Raw genomic sequence first — 26,320 nt, forward strand, 5'->3', positions numbered from 1 at the left:
TTCACTAGTCAGCTATAAAAACATTGTGATTCAACACATAGCTATCAAACATAATATCTCTGGAGAGAAAAATATCAAACATTATCTAATAACATTCGATCCTCACGTCAAAACATACATATACACATGGTACATAGATTTTATTTTTTTTTACGAATTTCACTATTTTACTAAGAAAACATTGCAATTCAAACATGCCTATCAAACATATTTTTTTTTTGAAGAGAAGAATATATCAAATCAAACATAATCTAATTTCATTTTATCCTAAGGTCAAAACACACATTAACCCCACCAATCCGACCGTAGGCGGTAGCCAAAGCGTCCTCCACCGTCGGATCTAGGTCACCCCCCACCCCCCACCTCCCTATATAACCTCCCCTCCATCGCGAACCCTAGCTTCCCCTTCGCCGACGCCGCCGCCTCCTCGAGAGAGAGAGAGAGATTGAGAGAGAGCTCCGCGGGAGAGCGCGTCGAAGATGGTGCAGCGGCTGACCTACCGGAAGCGGCACAGCTACGCCACGAAATCCAACCAGACCCGCGTCGTCAAGACCCCCGGTGAGCGAGAAATTCGCCTCTTAGTTTCTTGTTCTTGGTGGTTAATCTTTTGTTTTCTTGTAAAATGTTTGATTGATGCTTAGCGACTGCGTTGAAATGTTGGAGAGTAGTTTTATCTGTACTGGGTGATGGTGGTGTTAGTGTGTTTTCACTTTCACCAGAAATCGTTGCCTTCTGGTTTTTTGTTTTTGTTTGAGTATATATATTGGGGTTTTTTTGTTCACCTGGATCTTGACTTATGGCGATTGTTCTTGATTTTTTTTTGTGTTTGATGGATTAGGTGGGAGGCTTGTGTACCAGTACACCAAGAAGCGGGCGAGCGGGCCGAAATGCCCAGTCACCGGGAAGAAGATCCAAGGAGTATGTGCTGCCAACCCTACTGTTTCTTTTCACCAATTCTCGCCTTAGTTTCGCTATAGTTCATGAGCATGTGTAGGTTTTATGCATCGTAAACAGCACTACCTGATTGATGCAATTAATCTGCTGTTTGATGACAATTTAGGATGCCAACTGTTTGCTCTGGAAATCGTTGTGAACAGGTTGCATTTAGTAGTATCATGTGGTATTTTTTTTTGTTCATGTGAAATGGTTGCAAAAGAGGGAGTGATGCTGATTGTCCCTGATTCGTGCTCATTGTGCTGTTTTTACTTAATTTTTCTGTTGTGAATCTCGTCGCATTTCCCCTTTCTAGTTTAGCTCAAATCACTTGTCTTCGAACTGCAATTTCCCCCTTTTTTATGGCCAAAGGTATATGCATGTTGATGATTTGGTTATACACTTTGTTTTTTCTATGTTAGCACAGACAGTTTGCATGCAATGTTATATGCTTGTCCATGCTTCTGCATACGTTTTTTTTTTCTGATAGTGGCATGTGGTGTCATGCATAGTTTCCTTGTGTCATGAAAACTGAAATAACTGGACTATGGGATCCTTACCCAATGATTATAGAGAAACATGACAATACCTGATTTCTATGTGGACACTTAACCTTCTCTGTGAGGCCTACTTTGTAGCACATTCTTCTCTTTTTGTCTTTATTTACAAGAATTTTGTAAACAGTTCCTTTTTTTGTTCTTTTGTGTGGAGTTTTTTTGCCATCCCTTCACTGTCTTGCATTGGCTCCAGAGCAATGCTGCACCAGAATTTCTAATCACATTAAGGGGTGTGTATCGACTACTTTTTGCCGAGTCATATAGTGACATTGCTTGATTTGTCACCTGTTTGGTTCATTCAGAATGTTGTATCATCTTGGTTTTTCCTGTATAATCTTGGTTTTTCCTGTATACTTTAATTTTCTTATCTGAGAAGTTACTTGGGCCAATGATTATATAGAAACATGACAAGCATATGTCTGAACTTTCCATGTGGATTAAGCCTAATCTTCTCTATGAGGCCCTTTCTAAGTTAATCATATATTTTTGTGATAATGGAAAATTAATCTGTCAAGCTATCACATTTATTTGCCCATATGTATTAGTTTTATGTGGAATGCTTGTTTGTTCCGTGTTATGTGCATTAACTCACCTTCATAAAGTGCGCCCCCAGATAGTGAGGTCGGATGATGAGCAATTGCATAGTTCAAATGATTACATTTGTAACTACTATGATTACATCTAAAGTCTTTCGCTCCTAACTGACGACTTTATGTGTTCACTGTCTATCTGGAAAATCTGAAGGGCTCTTTTTTTGCAAAAAAAAAACTGATTTGCATTTTCTTTTGGCTTCTGATTGCCATTTACTTTTAATTGGCAGCATCTGTTTACAACCTTGATTTGTGTACCTTCAGTCTCCTTCATGGGTAATATTTGATTATGTTAAGCTTGCCGATCATCCGCATGCGAGTCATACTAATTAGAATTGGCTATATTGTTGTGCCATTCAGCATAAGAACTATGAAATTATACTCAAAGTACATCTGCGCTGATGTTGGATGGATTTTTATTGTTATTTTCCGTATAGCAGTAGGATATGTAGGAGTAGGTGTTTTCTAGTATTAGCAGAAATTGGTTGAAATAAGTTTTCTTTGAACCGGTATCTTAAGCTTCATTGTTAACATTGCAATATCCTTGGTTCTTACAAAGTTGCTTGTGCTAAACTGCAGATTCCACACCTGAGACCTGCTGAGTACAAGAGGTCCAGATTGTCAAGGAATCGCAGGACCGTGAACCGTCCTTACGGTGGTGTCCTGTCTGGTACTGCAGTCAGAGAGAGGTAAACCATCCAAACACATTACATGCTCCTTTCTTGCGATCAGTTGGTGAACCAATCTATCTGCACCTCGCAGGATCATCCGGGCTTTTTTGGTCGAGGAGCAGAAGATTGTGAAGAAGGTGTTGAAGATCCAGAAGACCAAGGACAAGTCAGCTAAATGATTGCAAGATAGAGACATTGCCGCGATGTTTAAGCTTCTCCAAATTTGTTTTTAAGCAATCAAGAGAATTTTTCTTCTGGATTTGGGGGAAATCCCGTTTCCTAGTGCTGCTAGTATGTGAGATCAAATCGACATGATTGTTTAAATTTTGAGCGCTAGTTCTCTAGAGTACTACTACAACCTTGTGTGGATCCTTTGATGCAAGTTTTGAAACTCCCAAGTCCCAAGTTTGCGCAAATGTTGTTTTGGCAGAAACTCCGTGTTGATGCTTTATCTTACTAGGTTCCTGCGATTAGCATGAACTGCGAATGGTTCTATTTTGGATATTTCATCAGTTGTGTACCGATCAGAAAACCATGGAAACCAGTAGCAGTGATGTTCTCAAACAAGAACTACCTAATCACTGAATTTAAGAGCTAGTATTAATCATTCTTCCATGGACAAGAATATGACGAAATCATGGTGATAGTTGCAGTCGTACTCAAAAAAAAAAAAAATCAATGGATACTATCATCTCCAAACCAGGAGCAGTGATGTTCAAAAGAAAATGTATCTAATCGGTGAATTATGCAATAAGGTGAAAGCATAATTAAACAACCTTTAGACCTAGATTTGATCGGATGTAGCTAAAGTGGTCCTCCAAGTTTCAGCTGAGACTCAGTTTAGTACTTAATGTTTCAATCTGTCCATACTAGTCCTTTAAGTTTATATTTTAGTTCAAACTTATCCTGGAACCCACTTGAAAGCCACATGGCTAAACATAACCAATAACTGTCTTGATAAATGACAGTTATACCCCCTTCATTCACATATATAAGAGAAAAAATTACGTGCACTGAATTTTTTTTAATAGATAATGCATAGTTATTTATGTAAAACGAAAATAAATTATGTACTTGCAAGTTTGTACCATAGCTATTAGGCTTAAAATTTATGTGCACATATTGAAATAATGGAAAGTATATATGCAATAATGTTATTTATTCATCTTGGTTTTATCTTTTCTAGTGTATATAGTTATATACAAATTAAGGATAAAAGAGACATTTTCTAGCATAAATGTTGACTAGAAATAGCCATATAGTTATATACAAATTAAGGGTAAAAGAGACATTTTCTAGCATAAATGTTGACTAGAAATAGCCATATGGTATATTAAGTGGGCCTAAGAATGATTTCAAGCAAAAACAAATATTTAGAGGATCTATATGGACACAATGAAACCTAAAAAGCCAAATTGAGCCTTTGGTGAAACTTGAGGGGCTAAATTAGCTGTTCACTAAAAAAACTATTTTCATAACTTGCCTGGAAACTGCGAGACGAATTTATTAAGCATAATTAATCAGTCATTAGTCCATGTGAGTTACTGTAGCACTTCTGTCTAATCATAGATTAATTAGGCTCAAAAGATTCGTCTCGCGATTTCCATGCAAATTGTGTAATTAATTTTTTTTATCTATATTTAATGCTCTATGCATATGTCCAAAGATTTGATGTAATGTTTTTGGGAAAAAAATTTTGGGGACTAAACAAGGCCTAAACTAAAAGTGTTTGAGATTGATTAAGATATAAGATGAAGATGAAGTTAGGACACGTAAACGAGAATGTCATTAGCACATGATTAATTCATTTTTAATTATTATAAACTTAAAAAAATAAGTTTATTTCATATAAAGCAACTTTATACAGAAATATGAAAAGACTTGGTAACAAAATCGAGGAAAAATCGGTATGACGAAAAGAAAAAAACACCAAGATGCCCTGATTAATTCCTCCAGGCATTGGCTTGCATAGGGTGGCGTTGAACCTAGACGCCTCCAGGCTCCAGCTTCCTTTTTTTGGATATGGGATAGTTCGATCACTGGACATTCTCAAGCTTATATTCTTGGCGTTGACATCTCTTGAGTACTTTCTCGGTTTTTCCTCTTTATTAATATACATTGAACCTGGACATGTTTTCAGCCATAAGTAAACCTATGGCTATGGGTTTAATTTCAGAAGGAACACGTGAAAAAACTGAATTTAAATTTCACGAGGAACACACGAAATGATAAAAACAAGTTGCTGCTCAAGTTATAGCATAGCATGGACTGTATGCTCCGTTTTCTAGGACTCCCTTCGTCCTAAATTATAAAATTATAAGATATGTAGGTATTTTAAAATTAAGCTCTTATAGTTTGATGAACTATTACTCTAATATGAATTATATTTTATTATGTGAAATAATATAATTAGATTGATATTTAAATGTACACTTTCCTATTATCATGATTTTGTTGCTACTAGCATAGTTACTATGTGAGAAGACAAAAGGTTAAATGATAATTTTAGAGACCGTGTCAGTTTTGATCACACCTTATATCTTATGACGGATGGAGTAGACTTGGCAATCGTTCCTATTCTGTAAATAATCTTATAAATACTAAAAAATACATATCAAGTACGACGTGGTAGATGTGAACATATAAATCTCGTTTATCATAGTCAGACGATTTAAATTAATGATATCAGTGGTCAAACTCAAGCAAGTCCTTTTCAAAATTGCCAAATACTCGCTTTGTATTTTTAATAGATGATGCCGTTGATTTTTGGACATATTTGACCATTTGTCTTATTTAAAAAAAATTTATGCAAATACATAAGATATAAATCTGCGAAAGGACCTGTAGCCTAGTGGTTACAAGAGCCTCAGTAGCACCTGAGATCCTGGGTTCGACTCCCTATGGGAACGAATTTTCCAGGATTTAACGGTGTTGTGCTTTCAGTGGTAGACGACGTAGGGGTGAGTGCGCGTACGTAAATTTTTTGAATAAGACGAATGATCAAACGTGTGTCCAAGATATAACAATATCATCTATAAAAAAACGGAGGTAGTATTATGAAACGAATGGAGTATTAAATATATATTTTTGGTAGCTATATGTTTTCCATGATGTGTATGCACTCCCTTTTGTGGATCACTCCATTTTGTTCACAATTTTTGAAACAACATTTAAGTTTGTTAGGCAGTATTTTCTCCCTAGCACATGTGCATACAGCATACTGAGACTGGGATGCTTTGGCACCATGTAATCATCTAGATCCCATTGCATTTTGGTATGAAAGGAATGTGCATGGCTGCAACATGAGCAGGTCATCCTCTTCAAGTTTCCTCCATGAATAATTGAACGAAGCATTCACCTTTCTTCGATTCCATGGACCTCACTACCCCCGGTAGAGATAGATTCCCGATTATCCGGCCGCAATCACGGCCAGGTTCATTCAGCTAGAGCAATCTCTTGTGCATGTCTGCAAGAGAGAAGACTAGAAGAGTACGAGGAGGAAGAAGGGAGCTGAGCTGAGAATTAGCTACTCCTAGTGTCTAGCTACCTTATAAATAACAGCCAGCACTAGCTACCTCGGTGTTCATCAGCAAAGACGACAAAGGAAGAACTAGTAGTAGTGTACAAGTAAGGTGGTTACTGGTTAGTGTCTAAAGGTCTTGGTTGGTTGTTACCTGGAGTTTCCTCAACACACTTCACATCTGCTAGGCCCTATTACAATTGCGCAATGTGGAGTCTGCAATTGGTAGTGAAGTGTTTGGGGGAACTCTAGGTGGCACCTAGCATTCGTTCTCTTGGAGAAAAGGGGTTATAGAAGTCGTAATCGGAAGAATCACACTTTGGTTTTACCGGGAGTTCTCTTCAAGCACTTCACGTAGAGCTTTCTATTGACATGGAGCTTTAGAACAATGTGAAGTGTTTGGGGGAACTCTTGGTACCAAGGTGTTATCGTGCTAGCAATGGTACTCCTACACGCATAACTATCGTTGCAGATCTCGCTTGGTGTTCCCAAGAGTTCCTTGCAAGCACTTCACATAGAACTTCTGTTACTCTCATGTAACATTGGGAACTTGAGAAGCTACTGTGAAGTGTTTGGGGGAACTCTAGGTGGCACCTAGCATTCATTCTCTTGGTGAAAGGGGCAATGGAAGTCGTAATCAGGAGAATCACACTTGGTTTTATCGGGAGTTTCCTTCAAGCACTTCACGTAGAGCTTTCTATTGATATGGAGCTTTGGAACAATGTGAAGTGTTTGGGGGAACTCTTGATACCAAGGTGTTATCGTGCTAGCAATGGTATTCCCACAAGCATCACTATCATTACAGATCTCTCGGTTGGTGGCCCCAGGAGTTCCTTGCAAGCACTTCACATAGAACTTCAGTTACTCTCATACAACATTGTGATTTTGAGAAGCTATTGTGAAGTGTTTGGGGGAACTCTCGGTGCCAACAAGCATTTACAAGGCATCAACAATGATTGTGGATACAATGGTCATCATATGCCACGTTTGATGTCCCTAAGCGTTCCTTCCAAGCACTTCACACAGAGCTTTTATTTCTCTCACATCGATTGAGAACTTAATTAGAAGCTTTTGTGAAGTGTTTGGGGGAACTCTTGGTGCCATCAAACATTTCAACAGCAGTAGTATATCTGTATTCTACCCTGATTTATATTTTTTATCACATTTTGTGTCTAAAATTTTCCTTCTAAAATTCAGCCTCACAGCGCAGAGTAGATTACATGAAATATACTTCATTGAAGATGACAAAAGTTTAAGTTTCCTTGTTTATATTAAATTAAGTAGAAGTTAAAGTTTATGGCATACAAAAGAGAAGTGAAACATACTCTTACAATGAAATATAGTAGTCTAAAACATATAGAACTGTAAGATCATAGAATGAACACTAAAGCATATAGATATTGTGCGACAACAAAGCATGTGACAATGACATTTTGATATTCATACTTAGATATTTTGTATGCTCTAATGCACACATCTTCTTTGTAATAATAATGGTGATTTACCCCTCTCTTTTTTTCATGATCCTTTTAGCACCACAAGCATGGCCATTCCTTTTTAACTCATTAGGCCATTATTTTCACATATAACTAACTCTTATCGTTCCAAGCATGGTAATAGTAATGCTCTTACTTAATTAGTACTCCAGCTTCTAATTCTAGCATCGCTCAAAAATAGCTCATGTTTGGTTTTTTTTTGTAACATGTTAGCAAAGGGATACATGTTGGGTATTGTACAGTTATTGCACTAACTAATTAAAGGAGCAACATATACCTTATTGTATACCAGGAACAAGAAGTACTTAAGGGCCTATTTGGTTAGCATACTCACATTGCTAAAGCTTGCCGTACTTTTTATTAGCTAACATGCCTAACACGTGGCTAACAAAATTAAAGCCATACTTTAGCCATAAGAGAGGAGCCTTGCCACACTTTTAAATTCTAATGACATGTGAGACCCACGTGATGATGAAGGAATCTTGACAAAAGTGGCGCATGAACCAAACGGAAGCCTTACTTGATCAAACTTGCCTAATGTATTGTGGAAGTGAATCAAACAGCACCTTAGAACTGCAGTAAATCCGACAATATTCCATGTGTTAACACACTAAAGACCGTTTGATCTTTGTTTAATAAAGGAGGTAAAAAGGAGGAGATATATGCAACTGCTAGACTACAATTTACATCCAGTAGTCCACAGCTGAGCAGTTTACTACTGACATTCTGGGGATGTATAGCAGTATCCTTTTGTGTATGTCAAGGTTCAGATTTCTCCTTCACCTTCAGATGGTGTAATAATTTCAAGTATTCTGCATACAGCATACTCACGCAGGGGACGTGCAGTAACAACAGCAACATTCTTCAAAGATACAAGTCATTTTTGAAGAAAACTGGACAGGGCCAGGGCTGATGGAATCAGCTCAAAATTTCAGTTCTCAGTAAAACCAGAGAAACCATGAGGCAGGCAGCAATGCACTGTCAAATGTAATCACCCTGTACAATCTTCCTTGCAACATATTTCCCCAGGAAATCAAACCCATGTGAGTAGAGAGCTTCGATCTCGGCACGCTTGCCTGTCTCCAACATCAGTGTCAGCTCAGCTCTGTGCTTGTCCTGCAGCCAACACAACATCATCATTACAATATTGCATGTTTCCAATTCAGAAGGCAACATGATCAGAAACTAAGGACTCCCATCGTTCCTGTAATGACAAGAACAGTACATTTTTTCACCCACTGGGGTAAACACTGCCTATAAGAAGGCCAGACAGTATTGGCATGTAACAAGATCTCAGAATGGCTAGATAATTCCATTGCAGCAGTCCTCAAGGACATTTTGCTGAAACATGATCTCAATTTCTCATGTGACCAAACCTTTTGATGCATATTGAAACTTGACCAAAGAAGTTTGGTGCTACTTGATGCATGGACAGAACATATATACTAGGTATCAGGTTGCATTGTGATTGAACCATTTTGCACAGTTGTATCCATGTTTTAATTCTATGTTCCAGATACTTCTACATAGTCCAAAAGTTGAGGGTTAGCAGACTCACCTGCAGAAACTTAGATGACAGCAAGCTTTTGGCAATCTGCAGATCACGTGGCTTCAGTTCTTGATATGCGCTCTGAGGTATAAGCTGCAGATCATCTCCTCTTAGGCCAAGCCATTTTACATTGCAAGCTGTAAAAAGCAACATTAATTTTTTTCGAAAATTTGGCATGATCAAACATCGATCACTCAAAGGAAGTACCATATCTGTATGATTCCAAACCCATTGAAATGCTTCCATACTTGTAAGTGCATAGTATAGCAAGCCCTGCTGGGTTCCTGAAAAATGATCAAAAAAAGAAAACTAACTTCACCTGAAATATAAAGAGAAAGTCAGCTATACATCAGCACTTGGAAGGACCAAACCAGTCTACTAATGCGAAAATCGGCATGTTCGGATAAGTCTGGCTCAGTCGATGCAAGATAAACCTGTTCCAGAACATTGAATAGCAAATAGTATAAGTATACAAGATAACCTAATAATGTTGACAATATCATGGTCACATTGAGTGTATTCTCTATCACATAAGCTGGACAAATTTAGATAAGAAAAGAGTAATGCACATTTAAGGCACAGAACCTTGTGGCAAGATCAGGATATCCTTTTGCAGTAATCAGGATACACGGAAGGTGACTATATATGCGATCTTCAGCCAGCCTCTGAAATATGGCATCCTATATCAAACCAGCGAGCGATCAGCTGGAAGTAACTAAGAGGGGGCAATACAATACCACTAGATTGCACAAGCAAAGAGAGTACCTTCTCCACTACAATGATATACCGCGCATCTGAAGAAAAGATTAATTTGCTCAATACATTGAGATCTCCAGTGATCGCATGCCCAGAAGGTCCAAGAATGGAGCAGTCAACATGTTCTTCCTCCGGCCCCTAGGACAATTTAAACACAGGTTCAGGCTGCTGCTGCAAGATAAACAAGAGATGCAATCAATATGCAACACATGTTCCACTCATCATAGCATGGGATGAGGCACACCTGCACCACAAGCCGCCCAATCAGTGCCCCTCTACTCGACGCCATGATCCCCAGGCTCTGCCTCGTACACCGGAGCAACGAGACGACATCTGCGCAAGAACACGGCACAAACATTATGAGACACCAAGTTAGAGCAACCGACAAAAAAAAAATGGAGTCAGAATTCAGAAATGCGTGGACCTTGAACAGTCTGGTTGACATGCCGCTGGCAGGTGAAGTAGGTGGGCGATTCAGAGAGGAGCGTGTAGAACAGCTCCCTCAGGGTGACCAGCTTCCCCTCCCCCAAAATCTTGTAGCACATCTCCATCACCTTCCACACTGTCTCAAGAGCAAATGAGAACGAATCAAACACACTTTTTTTGGCTGAAGTTGAAGATGGAAAATATCATCGTTTCAAAAAACAGAGTAAATTTCACAAAACCACACCTATTATAGTCCAAGTTGTACAAAACCATAGAAATTTTGACACGTTGCAAATAACCCCGGGTATTATGCTCTTAAAAGCTTCACAAAACCACGTCGTTAACCAATTTAACACTCCCACGTCAAAATTTACATGGATGTCACATTCATATGAACTCATAAATTTGAGATTTAATTGCACAGAACTTAAATGTACGGTAGATTAAAGTCAAAATGATCGATAGCGTGGTTTTGTCAAAATCCTCGTGGATTTGTGTAACTGAGACTATGGTTATATGAAATTTACTTTTTAAAAATAAGATGGAAGAGATCATCAAGAGGCAACCTCTAACGAATGCCTTGGCGTCGTTGGCCCTCGTGAGGGATCTCTTGCAGGAGGCGTAGGAGAGGTACACCGACGAGACGTCGTCGCGCAGCAGCGCGCGCCGCAGGCCGCGGTTGGCGGCGCCCCGGCTGATCAGCGGGAGGGCGGAGATGGCCGGTGCGGCCGGGTCGGTGAGCGCCGCGAGGAAGTTGAGCACCGCCACCTCGATCCTCGCCCGCACCTGCCGGGATTCGACCGCGTGACGTCAGCTTTGCCGCGGCTCGGTCGAAGCGGAGGGGAGGGGGGGAGAAGAGGAGGAGGAGCGGCTGACCTCGGCGGGAGGGAGGATGTCGGCGGAGCAGAGGCGGCGGTCGGCGCCGAAGAGCGAGGCGGCCGCCACTCCCGCCTCCGCCATCCCGTACTGCCGCGGCGGCCGTGCGCGAGCTCGCCGGCGGCGGCGCCAACGGACAACTCGCCCAGGTTTCCGCTTTCCCGTTGGGGAGGCGGAAAAGAGGAGAGACGCCACCTCGTTGTAGACTTGTAGCGGGCGGGGCCTAGAAATGATGGGCTGTAATATACATGGGCTTTGTAGGTAGATGGTGGGCCGGACCAATATAAAGGAGGATAAAGACAAAATGGTTTAGCTTTGGTCCTCATATTTTGTAATCGGCCATTTTATCCCCAGTAGATTTGGTTATTTTTAACCCTCAACTTTAATGACTTGTACCAGTGTGTACTCATTGTGCAGTGCAAACTAGAGGATCCAAACAAGTCCCCATATGAAATTATGGTGATTTCCTCTTATAAGAAAAAGGAAATTGTGGTGACCTTTTAAAAGGAACTAATAATGTAAGCTTCTGGGAAGGACTGAAGGTTTAGTTATAAGTATTTGTATAAAAAGTGTAATAGCATTAATATTTTAATAGTAATATTTCATCCATTGAAAATATTTATAGAAGCATAGTGCAACAACCATAATCTAACCAAAAGAATGGAAGTTAGTGATCAAGGCCGAGGGTAGCGAGTAAAGGACTTGCCATACATAGTTTTTTTTCCCCTCCGTTTTTAAATAATGCCAACACTGGCTATAACTATTTTTAAATAATTGCTAAAAAGTTATATTACAAATAACGGGGATTTTATGGTTATATTTCAGACGCCATACACTTTAACAAATATGCCATCTATTTTAGTGTTTACAATTTGTTTTGAAAGAATGAGTAGTTAAAGTTTGAAAATGAATAATATTCTGTGTGAATTATTCGAAAGGGTAGCTGAGTATAAGAATTACCACTCAAAAGTTGTACTTTAAATAAATTCGAAACATATTATTGGGAAGTGATTTTTGATGTCATTGAGCTGACGAGGTCATTAAGGTTGTATTCTTCCCCCTTCTTCCCCAACTCACTCCTCTCATTTTCCGCACACACGCTTTCTAAACTATTAAGCAGTGTGTTTTTTTTTGAAAAAAAAAGATTATGTGAAAGTTACTTTAAAAATTCATATTAATTCATTTAAAAAATATTAGCTAATACTTAATTAATCATGCACTAATAAATCGCTCCGTTTTGCTGGTCGGAGAGATTAGTTCTGAAAGGGTCAATTAGGCCTAGAGGGGGGGTGAATAGGCTAATTTAAAACTTTATACGGAAGCTAAAACTGATATAAGGTCGGAAAGTCTGATCCACAGTCAGACTATCCGAAAATATCAGATAGTCTGATGTTGGATCAGACTGTCTGATCCACCAAGGAAGCACAACAAGTAGATCTATCACACAAACAAGAGTAAAGCACAAATAGCGACTAGATCTATAGCGGCACAATTAAGCAAAGCTAAAAGGAGGATGAAGGGAGATCACCAATGATGAAGTTCACGAAGTTGTTCCCGGAGTTCAAATCCTTAAGGGGATTCTACTCTCCGTTGAAGAGCTCACTAAGAGCCGGGTCTTTGCTAACATTTTCCTCAAGAGGTTGCACTAAGCACTCCTTCCACTAAGGGGTATCTCTTTCCTTTGCGGAGGCGAGATCCGGCCTTCACAAACTTCTCCCGGCCAACCACACGTAGATCGGTGCCTCGGGAGTGACACCTAGCCGTCTAGGAGTCCTCAACCTCCAAGAGTAACAAACACCACACAACTCTTGGTCAAACCCTAGTGCTCAAGATCGAGTGAAACACACACTAGGCCCTCAAACACCAAATCCACAACCACCAATATCCACCACACAAAGAAAAAGGAGGGATTTGAGAGAGGGAGAAAGAGCTCAAAGATCCAAAGCACCTTAGCACCAAGCTCAATCCAAAGTGAATGAGAATGAAATGAGTTGGGTCACCCTAGAAAAGGGTTAGGTGGGGGGTATTTATAGATGCCCCCAAAATGTAGCCGTTGGAGGGGAATCTTTCAGCCCACGTCGGATAGTCCGATATTTTAAACCTCCAAGGCAACGAGAAACAGAGAATGAAGTTCCATGAAATTTCGGACTTTCCGAGGCATCGGACTATCTGATGTTAAATCGGAGTATCTGATATTTTAGAAGTAAAAACCTCGTCCTCAAACAGAGACTCAAGTTCTATGAAATTTCGGAGTCTCTGTATCATCGGACTATCTGATCTGACATCGGATACTCCAATACTTAGAAAAACTCACTCGATAGGATTTTTTCAAATCAAGACAGAGAGTGAAGTTCTGTGAAAAATCGGATAGTCCGATATATCGGATAGTCTGATTTCAAATCGGATAGTCTGATGTTGCTCAAGTAAAAACGCAATAACTTTTTACTCCGAACTCCGATTTCGAAGTTCTTGGACTCTATGGAAAGCTAGTTTCGTGGGCTATCAAACCCAACATAAAACATGGTCCAAAACCTTCAAGAGATGTTGAAAAACTTGCAAAGAAACCCGGTGTAAGTGTTGTGACGAGTGAAACAACTCGGGATTGAAATTTTGCCTTAGGTTTTTCAACTCACACAAAGATGAAGCATTTTGAGCACTAGTGTTCTACCAATTATATGCATGTGGCATCCCTCTTAATAGTACGGCATTCCTACGACACAATGCAAGGTAAAAGATACAATATAACATTTGATCATTGCCGCATTGCATCGTGATGTCGCATTCATGAGGTATGCATCTCATTACAACATGTCGAGGACATAACAACCTTCACATTTGCTTGAATAAAAGTGTTAGTCCTCTCTAATCGTATTGTAATCAATCATCAAAATTATTAGGGGCCTAGATGCACTTTCAAGTTCCCAACCCAAGGTTGTGCTGCCCCGTTTCCTTGTGTCAGAAACTAATTACCTCCACACAGAAAACAATATCTTATTAGCATATAATTAATTATGGATTAGCTAAAAATCTTTAGAAAATGATTAATATGATTTCTTTCAAAAACAACTTTTCTATAAAAACCTTTGTTACAAAATTACAAATTGTTTAATGATTTGGGAAGCATGTATGAAGCTACAGGAAGAGGAGGAAGGAAAGAATATATTACTAGGAAAATGAAAAAGAAAATTCACATTGGAAAAAAAAATGAAGCAGAGGGTTGGAAATGGAATGGTCTAGATCGAGTGTTTGGCAAAAAATAAAAAATAAAAAAGGTGGGAGAGAGAGAAGGGTAGTGAAGAGCAAACCGCAACCAACTAACTCTCCCGGGAGATCACGGGCATTTTCCCTCCAAAACCCCCTTTTCATCTTCTTCCCCCCTTTCCCCTTCTTCTCCCCCCCCCCCCCCCCCCCCTCGCCTTATCTCCTCCCAACGCCATTGAATCCAATCCAATCCTCTAGGCTTTACCTCCTCCTTCTCCCTCCTTGAGGCGACCGGGTTCGTTTCTTGGCTGGTTTTCTTGGGCGGCGATCGATCGATGCGCATGGAGGGCGGCGGCGGCGGCGGCCATGGCCATCACGGCGGCGGCGGCGGTGGCCATGGCCATCACGGTGGCATCGGAGGAGGGGAGGCGCAGATCAAGGGGACGCTGACGCACGGCGGGAGGTACGTGCAGTACAACGTGTATGGTAACCTGTTCGAGGTTTCGTCCAAGTACGTCCCTCCCATCCGCCCCGTCGGCCGCGGCGCCTGCGGCATCATCTGGTCAGTTTCAGACTTTCACTTCAGTTCATCTCCATCTAATTCTGATTCTTCCTCCTCTGGATTGTTAATTGCTTTGTCAACCTCGTGTGATCGTGAATTCGTGATGAACTGATCGATGATCATCATGTTCTGAATTTGTTGATTTTGTGGCTGGTTGATCATCATCATTCATCATCATCTTGTTTCTTGTTTCATCTGCAGTGCGGTTGTGAATGCGCAGACTCGTCAGGAGGTGGCAATCAAGAAGATCGGCAACGCGTTCGACAACCAGATCGACGCCAAGCGCACCCTGCGAGAGATCAAGCTGCTTCGGCACATGGATCATGATAATGTGAGTAGCTGTTGCAATCTCTGCTTGCTTTTTTTACTGCAGGCTCTTGTTGTAAGTTCATGTGGTTGGCTCATTGGCTGGCATACCCCATTCTTTTCGGGTATGAATTTTGTTTTGCCACTCTATGTTGATTGACCATGGTTAAACTCTGTAGTTTCATTGCAAAAGGTAAGCCGTCCTGAGGGGATGTTCACAAAATTTCTGGCGATTTTTTCTCTCGAGCAAGGCCAAATTCTTTTATTTCATCCCAGCAAAGAATTGCCATAGATATTTTTAGCTTCAGATGATCTTTTTAATGTGTTTTAGATTTTCTCTTTTGACTCATTGTCCAACTTGAGTGTGAATTCAGTTTGTGTTATTAATATTCACTGATGATATGGAACATATATATGTAGTGTCTTTTATCTTGGCAATACTAGGGATTGTTAGATGATTAGATAGTAACAAGAAACAATTTTTTTTGTGACTTGTGACAAAATCTAGCCATTTTTCACAGGTCATCTCAATAAAGGACATCATACGGCCACCAAGGAGGGAGAACTTCAATGATGTCTACATTGTCTATGAGCTCATGGACACTGATCTTCACCACCTTCTTCGATCAAACCAGCCACTAACAGATGATCACTGTCAGGTCTCACTCTATTCTTGTTTGTTTCTGTATTAAACCATCTCTTCGTTATCCATCAATTCAATTCAAGCACTAAATAACTGTAAGTTTTCTCTCCATTCTAACACATCCCCTTCTTTTTTTTTTTTGCAGTATTTTCTCTATCAGGTACTACGAGGATTGAAGTATGTGCATTCAGCAAATGTCTTGCACAGAGACCTCAGGCCAAGTAATTTGCTGCTGAATGCGAAATGCGATCTTAAGATCGGAGACTTTGGATTAGCAAGGACCACAAATGAAACTGACTTCATGATGGAGTATGTTGTTACTCGATGGTACAGGGCACCTGAACTCCTGCTAAACTGCTCAGAGTACACTGCAGCTATTGATATCTGGTCGGTAGGCTGCATCCTTGGTGAGATCGTTACAAGGGAGCCTTTGTTTCCTGGAAAGGATTATGTCCATCAGCTGAGGCTAATAACTGAGGTATGATCACTAATTCATAATTCAAGATACTGTCTTCTTTGCTATCAGTCAATCATCTGTTCATGGGAATGTTGTTTTTTTGTTTGTTCTTTTGTTAGCAACTTCAATAAGCTATTTATGATAATATGTTGAATATCCAATCACAATTCATAGGTTGAAGCTTTGGATTATGTTTTTCTTTAGTATCACATGGTATTATTCAGATCAGCATTTGGTGATACTTCTTGGTTTCTGAAACTGACTTGCACTCCTTTTCTACTGAATGGGTTATCTCCTACAGTTTTGATCTATTCTGTTTATAACTTTATTTTTCACTCTTTGATCCAAAAAGTTAATAGGCTCACCTGATGACTCGAGCCTTGGGTTTCTTCGAAGCGACAACGCCCGCAGATATGTGAGGTCGCTTCCTCAATACCCCAAGCAACAATTCCGTGCACGGTTCCCCACTATGTCTAGTGGTGCCATGGATTTGCTTGAGAGGATGCTTGTGTTTGATCCCAGCAAAAGGATTACTGGTAATTTTGCAGCCTTGCATAATCTTGCTAGATTGCAAAATGACATATTCTGCTACCTGATACATAAGCTGAAATGCTTCTTGTCATTATAACTAAGTTTAAATGACATTCATGTACACACTAATTAATCTCAGATCCTGACAATAACATGAGATACTAACCTTGACTTCTGTGGCATTGCAGTTGATGAAGCTCTGTGCCATCCATACTTGGCATCCCTTCATGAGATATATGATGAACCAGTCTGCCCAGCGCCTTTCAGCTTCGATTTCGAGCAGCCGTCGCTCACCGAAGAAGATATCAAGGAGATCATATGGAGGGAGGCACTTAAGTTCAACCCTGAACCAATTCACTAGATGAATTTCCAATGAAGAACGGAAGCAGATCACACTGGCAGATGATCATCCATCCACTCCTTGGGGAAGACATGAGCCAACAGCATGATGTATAGTTGATCACCCTCTCAGCATCTCATCTTGTGGCTTGTCAGCGACACCCTGACATCGCAAATTCGGACATTTATGAAAACAAGAAAAGCTTGATCAAATAATTTGTAGTACGAAAAAAATCAGGAGCTTAACTGTATCTTCTTGTTAGATTTGTATCTATCCCATTTGGTTGTATGCTTAAGAAACCTGGGAGCTTGTCACTAGTTATGGAGGTACAGCAATCTCCAGATACTCTTCAGTCATCAGTTCAGTTCACCAGCTGCAAAGATGCTCTAGACTCTAAGTGAACTTAAAATTATTTCGATATAATGTGCACTTACTCATTGGACTCGTCATCCTTGTGATTGCCAAATGCCATCTGCATCATCTTGAAGTCCATAGGGTGAACAGTCTGATTATTGATTCTTCTGAACATCACCCTCCTGGAGTTCCTCTGGAACACACAAATGAATGATCAAGTCTCCAAAAGAAGTATGAATTTACTTCTGTGCAATTGAGCAACCGCAATCATCAGCAATTCTACACCCATTGTAAGCTTAACAACACAACAATCCACAATTACCGCACATGTTAAAAGCTACAGCGGTACAAATTTTAGGTACAAATTAGCCTTTTTAACATAATCAGTAATGTGCCCACATAGAAACGAGTCAATGACCTTGCAAGCACAGAATTCTGAAGTCATTACATCATGCTTTTTAATATTTTGTGGGCACCAGTAATCATTCAATATGGAATAAACGAGACACGGTAATAGCAAGGCCTTCTATGTCCAGTCTTTTCCTGACAGAGCTAACAAGAATAATTTTTCATACTTGATGTCCTATGGTCAAAAACTCTTATCATGGCATCAAAATTTGCATGTCCACATTGCAGGTTTGCAGCTCACAATGTCCCCCAAAACTCCCCACAATGAGCGTAAACCATGGACCATTTTGACGCAATGAGCTGCACAAATGGGAAAACAAGAAGATGGAGCAAAGTCATAATACTTGCAGAAATCATTGAATTTCATGCTACATAGTACACATTGAGGACAACATCGTTTGTATACACTTTACACATGATTTCTTGGGGGAACATAACAAATTAAACAACAAAACGGCCCGATTCTTTTTGAATCCTTGAAATACTACTGCTATTTATCCTTGGTTAAACCCCTGAACATTATCACACAGAGGTCTGATGCTGAAACAATGCACTGTATTATACATAATCCTATGATTCCTATCACAGATGCAACACGGTTTTCTTGAATAACAATGAGATGCTGATGCTCATGGGTTCCTGCACCCCCATGAAGGGAGGAAATTCCATGATGCATTGTTCCAAATATGTTGTAGTCAAAGTTATGTAAAGTGGCAACATTTTTATCAAATTGCCATGAAGTGCCAAAAAGAATAAAGAGTTTATCATGCACTAAAGCATATACACTAGCAGCATAGTGTCCATTATCTTTGGATTATTAAATTTTGTGCTTAAAAATTCCGTGTACCACATACAAGAATATTTTTTTTAACAATTAACCCACATGCCCTTTTTTAGTAACTGTAGATGGGGCATGGAAACCCCTGGGAACCAACAAATATCCCTTTTACCGTAAGGCAAGATGACAATTTTATGCAGAAAATTAAACTTTAAATGGAATACAAGCATTCAAGTTGTACCAACATACAACGATATATCAGTTAGTATCCAATCAATTTAATCATGTCAGTGCTAAAAAAAAGAAGCATCTACAATGTGCATGTCATCTCAAACTGAACTTACTGCGATTACCTAAGAAACTGGTAATCCTAAGATGATTTTTGAAACTGTTGAACCTAAGGTTTGGACTGATGCAAAGTATTTTTGAATCTACAATTTTACAAACCATTCAAGTTTAAACTAAGAGGCAGTGTACAGAGAATTAACAAGATGCCACCTATCTTTTAACAGAATGTGTAGCAGATAGATTGGAAGATCAGGCAATTAAAAATTATAGAAGATATCTTGAAGAAATTCTTGTATTACTAATTACTGAAGACAAATTTACGGCATAAGATTGCACTACAATTTTGGATTGGCAGTTTCAGATCAAATCACCAAATAATGAATTTGCCTTGCCAATATCAAACAATAACAACAGATACAAGATGTTTTAGAATTAAAGGACAACAGTGTGTGAAAAATCCACAGTACCTCATTATATTCGGAGAGAACCCCAATAGATATACATCAAATTCTGTCTGAACAACAGAAATATGTCAGATTACAATATTACAAAAGCTGTATGATAATACTAGATGATAAATGAGATAATACCTGTTTATTACCATGTGGCTGAGATTGCATCAGCATATACACAAGTTGATGATGAACAAGAAACTGTTCTGGGAACAGCAGATCACCTGAGGTACTGCTGTTATCACTATAAGTAACACATTTCAACAGCTAAGAACATAGTCACAAAAATAATTGACATTTTGTTATGAAGTATTTGGCACTAAACACAACTGTGGCTTCAACCTCCCTTAATCAGTAAGATGTCTCTCTCAGTTATGTACATTTCTGTTGTTTTAGGTAAGCACTTCCATCTACCTCATAATGCTTTCATAATTTTAGGCTAAAAAGGAATATTACAACTAAAACCATTGCATATTGGAAAATAATGCCTTACATCATACAAGGTCATTGCAGTCAGTTCTCTTTCTTTTTCTTTTTTACTTCAATGAAAAAAGATACACCAAAATAAATTTGACAATTGACACAGTGACACCACAATTTCCATTTGCAAAACCACAATTTACTCTGCCTGTAACACTGCTCTTGATCTTCAACAGATGCTCATTAGCACTCCTAGTACATAAATACATCGCCCTCCAACGAGGATCATCCTGTCGACTGGAGGAGAAATGTCTAGCAAAAACAAGCTGCCCAGTGTCCTAACTTTAATAAATTGTTGTACTTACACAATCAAATTGAGAGAAACGAAAAACACATGCAAAATGGTGGTCTATATCATCAAAACAAATAGTTGAGAATGACCCCAAGACTTCTTTACAATGATGGTGAGACCTCCACCATCACTACTGAGACCAAAGTCTTTAGGTCCAGTTACACTGCCTTGTTTTGCATACTCTGCACTTCAAAATTTAGTTCTTGCCCAGAAGCACCAAGGTATGTTTTCTCGTCCACCCTGCACCCTATAACCACTTATAAAGGCACCACAGCACATAAATATGAGATCTTTGAGATTCATGTGTGCTGATTAAATTTGTTGGTGCAGGATGATGGTCATCTATATCTATTGATCAGTCAGAATATTCGTCTCCACTATACTGATCCATATCTTCTACTCGAGAATGCTTAGGATGGTCATAGAGATCATCATCAACCGAAGATCTTTGTCTCTTCAAATTCTCCTGCAAGGAAGAAAATATTAATATCTTGAACTTTAGTTAGAAGGTAGCAAATTTTGCACAAAAATGCGAACATACTAAGAGCAGCAGTGTTATTTCATAGCTACAATATGAACCAATTGCAGAAAATACTTATAAGATTATTTTGAGTTGGCATGTGGATTAAGGTGGATAAGAAACCTATAAAGAGAATACATATGACAGTGAAATCTTAATTGAATACCTTAGAAACTGGGAAGAGAATATTAATTAAGGCATTACTTATAATAGAGAGAATACGATAGGTGAGCACGAACAGGAAAATTTCACGTCTTATGTTTTTTAACTAGTCTGAGAAAATCCTGTGTTACAAAAAAAGGCAGTAATAAAACAAAGATTGTAGAATAAACAAGTTAGCTAGCAGCAGTATGTTGTCTAGTATAGAACTAGTGAACAACTAAATAATTTGCTGAATACCGAGATGTCAAGCCAACAATCATAAAGGGAGAACAAGTCGTACATGCATGCTAGAAGATTCTCCATGTTCCATCATACCACCATGAGCTGTTCTGCTCACAGTAATCCTGGAGGGCACTGGGAAATGCTCAATTTCATCCCCAGATCTGCCTTCTTTTGCTTTTTTCTTCTGCAATACTAGCTTAGTAGGAAGAGGCTGCAAAAAGAACATAAAAATGCCATATGTTCACAAACGTGCAATAAATCATTCTCACATATAAAAATTAATATAATATGCATAGAGCAAGTTACCAAATATTTTGCACCATCGTCATCAAATGTGACAAGATATGTCGTGGGATCATCTTTGTCATCCCCCCTTACCTGGACCATGAAACAAGATAAGATAAGTAAAACGGAAGAGCACTTCTACACCAGCTAACATTTTTTTTCTTTTTTTAAAGAAGATAGCAGAAACAGTAGAAAATATCCACATACTTCCCAGTGGTACTCCCTAAGCCAGGAATACTGAATATCTTCAGTTTCATCATCCAAGTCCTTGCTAAGCTGAAGGAAACCACGATAATCACCATGAGATTGATGCACCATTGGTAAAAACTAAAACTAAACATGCTACATGATATTTCAAATACATATGTATTAGAAAAGGATGGATACCTCATGGGGGGATGGAACCATGTATGCTAAAAATTTCTCTTGTTTTGCAGGGTCCGAACCATTGACAAGAAAACTTTTCATCACAGCCTGTCATGGAAGCATCAAAATGTCTCGATGATACTCAAGGGTATTACTAGGTGGAGTATTAGGCATATCCAAAAATATATGGATCTAAAATGCATATTGCTTTCTGAGAAACATCACTACGCCTCTAAAAAGTAGATGCACCCATATCAGCTCAAACATATTAAATACATGTTGCAATGGAACCTAGAGTTATGAGAACACCAGAAAAAAAAATAGCCAAAAAGAAAAAAACAACTCACCCGGGATTCGCATTCATCACGCTCAGATCTCTCTAGCTTGTTGTACTGCTCTGAATCGGCAGTAGGATCTCCATCAAAATTCACCATAACAAACTGATCATCATACCTAAAGATCAACAAAATTGTGAACCCAATATCAATTAAAATGTAACACTTTTATCGATCCAAGGCAAACATTTTGTTCAGTGATACCTTAGAAACGAAAACCAAAAGAAATAACAAAAACTACTATCATATAACTTTTTACAGCAACAATAGATTTTGCAGTAGACTATCTTGACATTACAGTAGGTGGGAAATCAAATAGCTTTTTTCTCTATTTAGATATGAAGAACACGCTGAAAAAACAAAGTATCAAGCCCAACCTATCAAAATCAGGAAGCAAAGGCAGAACCCATTCTGCTTCCATCCCACGTTTAGTCTGGTGAACAGGGCGTGATTTAGCTGCCCTGAAGGAGTCCTCAATGGCTTTAATTTGCTTCTCTCTGGTATACAAATGCATAGAGAAGTAGTGTCACTGGCTAGACCAGGTTTGCAAAACAGGGTGAGTGAGCTAGGTAAAAGGAAGCCATACCTGTCATTAATATTTTCCAAGAAAGTATTTCGGCCCTCCCTTGATTCTCGCCTTTCCTTCGCTTGCTTTTCAGTAATGGACTGGAATAGCCAACCAAGCTTATATAATATGTATAAAGTAATCCAGCAGAACCTCTGTAACTAAATCTACAGAAGGATGGTTGGCATTACCATTTTTGCTGCATCGGTGCTAAGTGGCGAAATATATTGTGTTTTGACCAGCCAAGACATACCCTTGTCGGTGGGCCTCTCTTTTTTCCTTATACCATCTTTTTTAACAGGGGTGAGAACCTCATCATCACGCAATAGCTCTTCATCTTCTGGAGCCATGGGTGGCTGAACAGGAGGAGTACTAAAAATAGTTTGTGCATAAGTTAGGTATGCTAAAAAGAATCTTCTTATAAGGATAGCAGCTAAGAATACATATATCTGGCTCAATTCATACTTATATACGCTCATATCAAGTAGGTCAAGAGGTATTCCGAGATCCTCGGGGACAATCATTTTGGGTATGTAGTTCTTCTCCAATGAAGTGATTCTGTATTTGGTATATCTGCAAAGAGGTAGCGGATAGCAAAACAAAGAGTGAACACAGACATCCTAAAATAATATTAAGAGCACCATGCACGGCGAAGAACAGTAGAGAGAAACAGAAAAATTCAACACAGACTAATGTTCTGGATAGCGGAATAAAAGTGAAAAGCAGAGGAGGCTATGCAAATTGAAAAAAAAAAATCAAAAGCAAATGGCACAGGACCTCTGTGTAGGTGTAACAAAGGTGCACTGGCAAGCTCTCATACACAATGAAGTAGCTAGTGATAATGACTGTTTTTCTAAGAAACAGTGTGCTTCAGGAACCATACATAAACCAGAATGTGGCAATCATTTCCTGTCAAGAGAATTACACAACTACCAGAAATATTCTAACTTAATTTATCCTTCAAGCCATGAAAAACATGGCTGCTGCATAACGCTCCAATACCACCACTTGACCTACTTCATCAAGGATCATGAAGTGATTTTTTGTGAAGATAAATTCTTCACAAAGATCTAATCGTCAGCATTCACAAAATGACATGGTAAATTAAAGGAACATGGAATAATTCAATTTTCTGCTCGGTCTACTACACCTAAATTCAAGCTGCCCAAATGACCGAAAATTTGGGAGAGTACTCTCTAACAACAAATGAAGGGCACTTAGTGGCAACACACAAAGAAAGGACTTACGCTCTATGATCAGTAAATGACCAACCTCAGTTGTCTTGACACAAAGTTATCTTCAAATCGGAAGATGATAAAGCTAGATAAACAACATTGAAATGGCTTGTACTGTAACAGGTGCATTGCTAATCACCACTACAACAAGCAACAATAGAAATCAATCCGAGAAAAAGGAGAGTAGACAAGTAGTTCTTTATACCGGTCCTTATCCTTGTTCAGTGGCAACCATTTTAGCTGAGAGCTTGGATCTGGCAGCTCATTCCTAAACCTGCACCAATCCATAACAAAAGATTCATCAAAGAGTTCCATTCTGAAATAGAGACATAATCGCAATATTACATTCCATGCACATCAGTTGCTCTGGAAAGTATCTAAATTTGGGAAAATGCCAATCACATCACTACAGCAATACTTTCACCTATATTTTTTTCACAGCGCAAAAGGGCTCCTCTTTTAATTTTATAAAAAGAAATAACTAAAGACAAGCATAACCCATCAACCTCTTAAGAACTATGAACTGTATTCTAAGTGACTATCTCGAATTAAGCATAAAGAACTAAAAGTAAAAAATAAAAATACAATAAAATGGTTGATTTGCATCTCAATGCCACTACACCATATGTTGCCTTGGAACATCTAATAGGCAGCTGCGGCTTGTCACTAGTCCAGCATCACAGCATTTAGCAACCGCGCAGGTTGCTCTTAAGGCATAAACCAACCAAAATACTACCAAACTGTATCTAAGAATAACTTTAAGTTTGATCAAAACACACACTTCACTTGTAAGACCAAAAGTGTTAGCTAAGAATTACTACAGTTTTGCCGAAAACATAAACTTCTACGACCTAATACACTCTCTTTTCTCCAATAGCTACTCTGATAATCACAGAATACAAAACTTTGTGCCACTCACTTGTGTTTGCAGAGGAAGGTCGTCGGCTTCTTGAGGCGATTCTCAAATCTCTCGGCGTTGGGAGCTGCGGCGGGGCGAGTCGCGGTCACCGCTGGCCGGGACCCACCCGATGGCTGCTGATGGTGGCGGCTCTGCGGCTGCTGGGCGGCGCGCACCTGCTGCGTCTTCTGCAGAACCGTGGCCTGTGACTGCCGCATCATCTGCTGGTTCTTCCGATCCTCGGCCCGCTGCTTCTCGTACTCTCGCTTCTTCCGAGCACGCCGCTCCTCCTCCGTCTCCGCCCTTGGCAGCGCCGACTTGCTCTGCTGCTCCCTCGGTGGAGGCGGAGCAAGCTGGGCCTCCCTAGGAGGCGGCTGCGTGGGAGGAGGTGGAGGCGGGGGTGGCGCCGAAGGTGGAGGAGACGGCGGCGGCGGGGGCGGAGGAGGCGGCTGGCTGCTGTTCACGCCGTACGGCGGCGGCGGCGGCGGCGGCTGGTAGTACATCTGCGGCGGCGGAGGCGGCTGCTGTTGCTGCGGGGGACCAGGGCCGAAGTTGAACTGCGGCTGGTGCGGCGGTGGCGGGCCCGGTGGCGGCGGCGGCGGCGGGGCCAGGAACGGCGGCGGCGCCCCCTGCGGCGGAGGCATGTGGCCGTACGCCGGCTGCTGCGGCGGCGGCGGCCCGTACGGGTTCATCGGCGGCGGCTGCGGCGGGAACCCACCCTGCGGCGGCGGCGGGTGCGGCGCGTACGGCCGGTACGACGCCATCCTAGGGTTTCCCCAAACCCTAACCCCAGCGCCGCAGCAGCAGCAGCAGCAACCCCGCGCCCGCGGCGGCTACCTCTCCCACCACCTCGTCGTCGTCGGAAGCTTCTAGAAGGGTCCAGAAGCAGCAGGGACCCACCAGATCTACGCGAGGGGGATCGCGATGCAGAGGAGGAGAGGAAGCTCGCGAGGTGTTCGACGAATCGACGAGGCGAAAGCGGGGGCGGAGAAATTCGGCGCAGGTGCGCGACGCGAGAGCAAAGCCACGCCACGGGGGATTTCGAACACGGGGTGTTTTCCCCTTTTTTGGGTTTGAATTCGGCGGAATTTTGGTTGGATTTGGAATTGACTTGCATTTAACTTTAGTTTTGTACTTTCAGCCCCTTTCATCGTTAGATGATGAGACTATTAAAGGGATGTAAATAATGTTAGTGGCACACGCGTGATATATTCTCAGTTGCGATTGGTTAATGGTTATGCCACATGTTACTTCTAAATATAAACA

The 26,320-nt window shown here is 40.3% G+C and overlaps 4 protein-coding genes and 1 non-coding gene across 5 annotated transcripts; 3 read left to right on the forward strand and 2 right to left on the reverse strand.

The window, feature by feature from the left end:
• The first annotated feature begins 409 nt into the window (after nt 1-409).
• LOC4344696 (large ribosomal subunit protein eL34) lies at nt 410-3,167 on the forward strand. Its single transcript, XM_015795333.3, has 4 exons — nt 410-558; nt 839-918; nt 2,660-2,769; nt 2,843-3,167. Exons 1-4 carry the CDS (start codon nt 480-482, stop codon nt 2,928-2,930), a joined length of 357 nt encoding a protein of 118 aa, XP_015650819.1. The 5' UTR covers nt 410-479; the 3' UTR covers nt 2,931-3,167.
• LOC112936274 (small nucleolar RNA snR60/Z15/Z230/Z193/J17) lies at nt 2,108-2,203 on the forward strand. Its single transcript, XR_003238401.1, has one exon. It is a non-coding gene; the product is annotated as a small nucleolar RNA snR60/Z15/Z230/Z193/J17 (small nucleolar RNA).
• Nucleotides 3,168-8,313: 5,146 nt separating the features above from the next.
• On the reverse strand, nt 8,314-11,532 carry OsSPO11B (meiotic recombination protein SPO11-2-like). The gene is made up of 10 exons (NM_001403481.1): nt 11,375-11,532; nt 11,065-11,284; nt 10,497-10,634; nt 10,317-10,405; nt 10,082-10,210; nt 9,902-9,996; nt 9,688-9,750; nt 9,524-9,600; nt 9,326-9,453; nt 8,314-8,883 (listed from the first exon to the last, which is right to left on the reverse strand). Exons 1-10 carry the CDS (start codon nt 11,456-11,458, stop codon nt 8,749-8,751), a joined length of 1,158 nt encoding a protein of 385 aa, NP_001390410.1. The 5' UTR covers nt 11,459-11,532; the 3' UTR covers nt 8,314-8,748.
• A 3,253-nt stretch (nt 11,533-14,785) lies between these two features.
• Nucleotides 14,786-17,863, forward strand: LOC4344698 (mitogen-activated protein kinase 2). The gene is made up of 6 exons (NM_001422440.1): nt 14,786-15,137; nt 15,339-15,468; nt 15,965-16,102; nt 16,232-16,564; nt 16,896-17,079; nt 17,263-17,863. Exons 1-6 carry the CDS (start codon nt 14,911-14,913, stop codon nt 17,433-17,435), a joined length of 1,185 nt encoding a protein of 394 aa, NP_001409369.1. The 5' UTR covers nt 14,786-14,910; the 3' UTR covers nt 17,436-17,863.
• A 2,449-nt stretch (nt 17,864-20,312) lies between these two features.
• LOC4344699 (protein PAF1 homolog) lies at nt 20,313-26,087 on the reverse strand. The gene is made up of 12 exons (XM_015794957.3): nt 25,076-26,087; nt 24,362-24,430; nt 23,387-23,494; nt 23,113-23,293; nt 22,943-23,022; nt 22,734-22,853; nt 22,369-22,474; nt 22,043-22,129; nt 21,863-21,931; nt 21,677-21,748; nt 21,429-21,581; nt 20,313-20,932 (listed from the first exon to the last, which is right to left on the reverse strand). Exons 1-12 carry the CDS (start codon nt 25,816-25,818, stop codon nt 20,822-20,824), a joined length of 1,899 nt encoding a protein of 632 aa, XP_015650443.1. The 5' UTR covers nt 25,819-26,087; the 3' UTR covers nt 20,313-20,821.
• Between the last annotated feature and the right edge of the window lie 233 nt (nt 26,088-26,320).

The sequence above is a fragment of the Oryza sativa genome, chromosome 8 (genome assembly GCF_034140825.1).
Source record: "Oryza sativa Japonica Group chromosome 8, ASM3414082v1".
Classification (NCBI taxonomy): Eukaryota; Viridiplantae; Streptophyta; class Magnoliopsida; order Poales; family Poaceae; genus Oryza; species Oryza sativa.